Source organism: Sycon ciliatum, chromosome 5 (genome assembly GCF_964019385.1).
Source record: "Sycon ciliatum chromosome 5, ocSycCili1.1, whole genome shotgun sequence".
NCBI classification, from domain to species: domain Eukaryota; kingdom Metazoa; phylum Porifera; class Calcarea; order Leucosolenida; family Sycettidae; genus Sycon; species Sycon ciliatum.
Genome location: NC_088647.1, coordinates 9,177,367 through 9,179,353, shown reverse-complemented (window position 1 = coordinate 9,179,353; position 1,987 = coordinate 9,177,367). Strand labels below are relative to the sequence as shown.

The 1,987-nt window shown below is 33.4% G+C and overlaps 1 protein-coding gene across 1 annotated transcript; it reads left to right on the top strand.

The window, feature by feature from the left end:
- Window positions 1-524: 524 nt before the first annotated feature.
- LOC135817480 (uncharacterized protein DDB_G0271670-like) lies at window positions 525-1,601 on the top strand (the record flags this gene model as incomplete). The annotated part of the gene is made up of 1 exon (XM_065330675.1): window positions 525-1,601. A coding segment is annotated over one exon (1,077 nt), but the record flags the coding sequence as incomplete, so codon positions are not given.
- Between the last annotated feature and the right edge of the window lie 386 nt (window positions 1,602-1,987).

Genomic DNA, 1,987 nt, shown 5'->3' with positions numbered 1-1,987 from the left:
GTAGTAGTAGTAGTAGTAGTAGTAGTAGTAGTAGTAGTAGTAGTAGTAGTAGTAGTAGTAGTAGTAGTAGTAGTAGTAGTAGTAGTAGTAGTAGTAGTAGTAGTAGTAGTAGTAGTAGTAGTAGTAGTAGTAGTAGTAGTAGTAGTAGTAGTAGTAGTAGTAGTAGTAGTAGTAGTAGTAGTAGTAGTAGTAGTAGTAGTAGTAGTAGTAGTAGTAGTAGTAGTAGTAGTAGTAGTAGTAGTAGTAGTAGTAGTAGTAGTAGTAGTAGTAGTAGTAGTAGTAGTAGTAGTAGTAGTAGTAGTAGTAGTAGTAGTAGTAGTAGTAGTAGTAGTAGTAGTAGTAGTAGTAGTAGTAGTAGTAGTAGTAGTAGTAGTAGTAGTAGTAGTAGTAGTAGTAGTAGTAGTAGTAGTAGTAGTAGTAGTAGTAGTAGTAGTAGTAGTAGTAGTAGTAGTAGTAGTAGTAGTAGTAGTAGTAGTAGTAGTAGTAGTAGTAGTAGTAGTAGTAGTAGTAGTAGTAGTAGTAGTAGTAGTAGTAGTAGTAGTAGTAGTAGTAGTAGTAGTAGTAGTAGTAGTAGTAGTAGTAGTAGTAGTAGTAGTAGTAGTAGTAGTAGTAGTAGTAGTAGTAGTAGTAGTAGTAGTAGTAGTAGTAGTAGTAGTAGTAGTAGTAGTAGTAGTAGTAGTAGTAGTAGTAGTAGTAGTAGTAGTAGTAGTAGTAGTAGTAGTAGTAGTAGTAGTAGTAGTAGTAGTAGTAGTAGTAGTAGTAGTAGTAGTAGTAGTAGTAGTAGTAGTAGTAGTAGTAGTAGTAGTAGTAGTAGTAGTAGTAGTAGTAGTAGTAGTAGTAGTAGTAGTAGTAGTAGTAGTAGTAGTAGTAGTAGTAGTAGTAGTAGTAGTAGTAGTAGTAGTAGTAGTAGTAGTAGTAGTAGTAGTAGTAGTAGTAGTAGTAGTAGTAGTAGTAGTAGTAGTAGTAGTAGTAGTAGTAGTAGTAGTAGTAGTAGTAGTAGTAGTAGTAGTAGTAGTAGTAGTAGTAGTAGTAGTAGTAGTAGTAGTAGTAGTAGTAGTAGTAGTAGTAGTAGTAGTAGTAGTAGTAGTAGTAGTAGTAGTAGTAGTAGTAGTAGTAGTAGTAGTAGTAGTAGTAGTAGTAGTAGTAGTAGTAGTAGTAGTAGTAGTAGTAGTAGTAGTAGTAGTAGTAGTAGTAGTAGTAGTAGTAGTAGTAGTAGTAGTAGTAGTAGTAGTAGTAGTAGTAGTAGTAGTAGTAGTAGTAGTAGTAGTAGTAGTAGTAGTAGTAGTAGTAGTAGTAGTAGTAGTAGTAGTAGTAGTAGTAGTAGTAGTAGTAGTAGTAGTAGTAGTAGTAGTAGTAGTAGTAGTAGTAGTAGTAGTAGTAGTAGTAGTAGTAGTAGTAGTAGTAGTAGTAGTAGTAGTAGTAGTAGTAGTAGTAGTAGTAGTAGTAGTAGTAGTAGTAGTAGTAGTAGTAGTAGTAGTAGTAGTAGTAGTAGTAGTAGTAGTAGTAGTAGTAGTAGTAGTAGTAGTAGTAGTAGTAGTAGTAGTAGTAGTAGTAGTAGTAGTAGTAGTAGTAGTAGTAGTAGTAGTAGTAGTAGTAGTAGTAGTAGTAGTAGTAGTAGTAGTAGTAGTAGTAGTAGTAGTAGTAGTAGTAGTAGTAGTAGTAGTAGTAGTAGTAGTAGTAGTAGTAGTAGTAGTAGTAGTAGTAGTAGTAGTAGTAGTAGTAGTAGTAGTAGTAGTAGTAGTAGTAGTAGTAGTAGTAGTAGTAGTAGTAGTAGTAGTAGTAGTAGTAGTAGTAGTAGTAGTAGTAGTAGTAGTAGTAGTAGTAGTAGTAGTAGTAGTAGTAGTAGTAGTAGTAGTAGTAGTAGTAGTAGTAGTAGTAGTAGTAGTAGTAGTAGTAGTAGTAGTAGTAGTAGTAGTAGTAGTAGTAGTAGTAGTAGTAGTAGTAGTAGTAGTAGTAGTAGTAGTAGTAGTAGTAGTAGTAGTAGTAG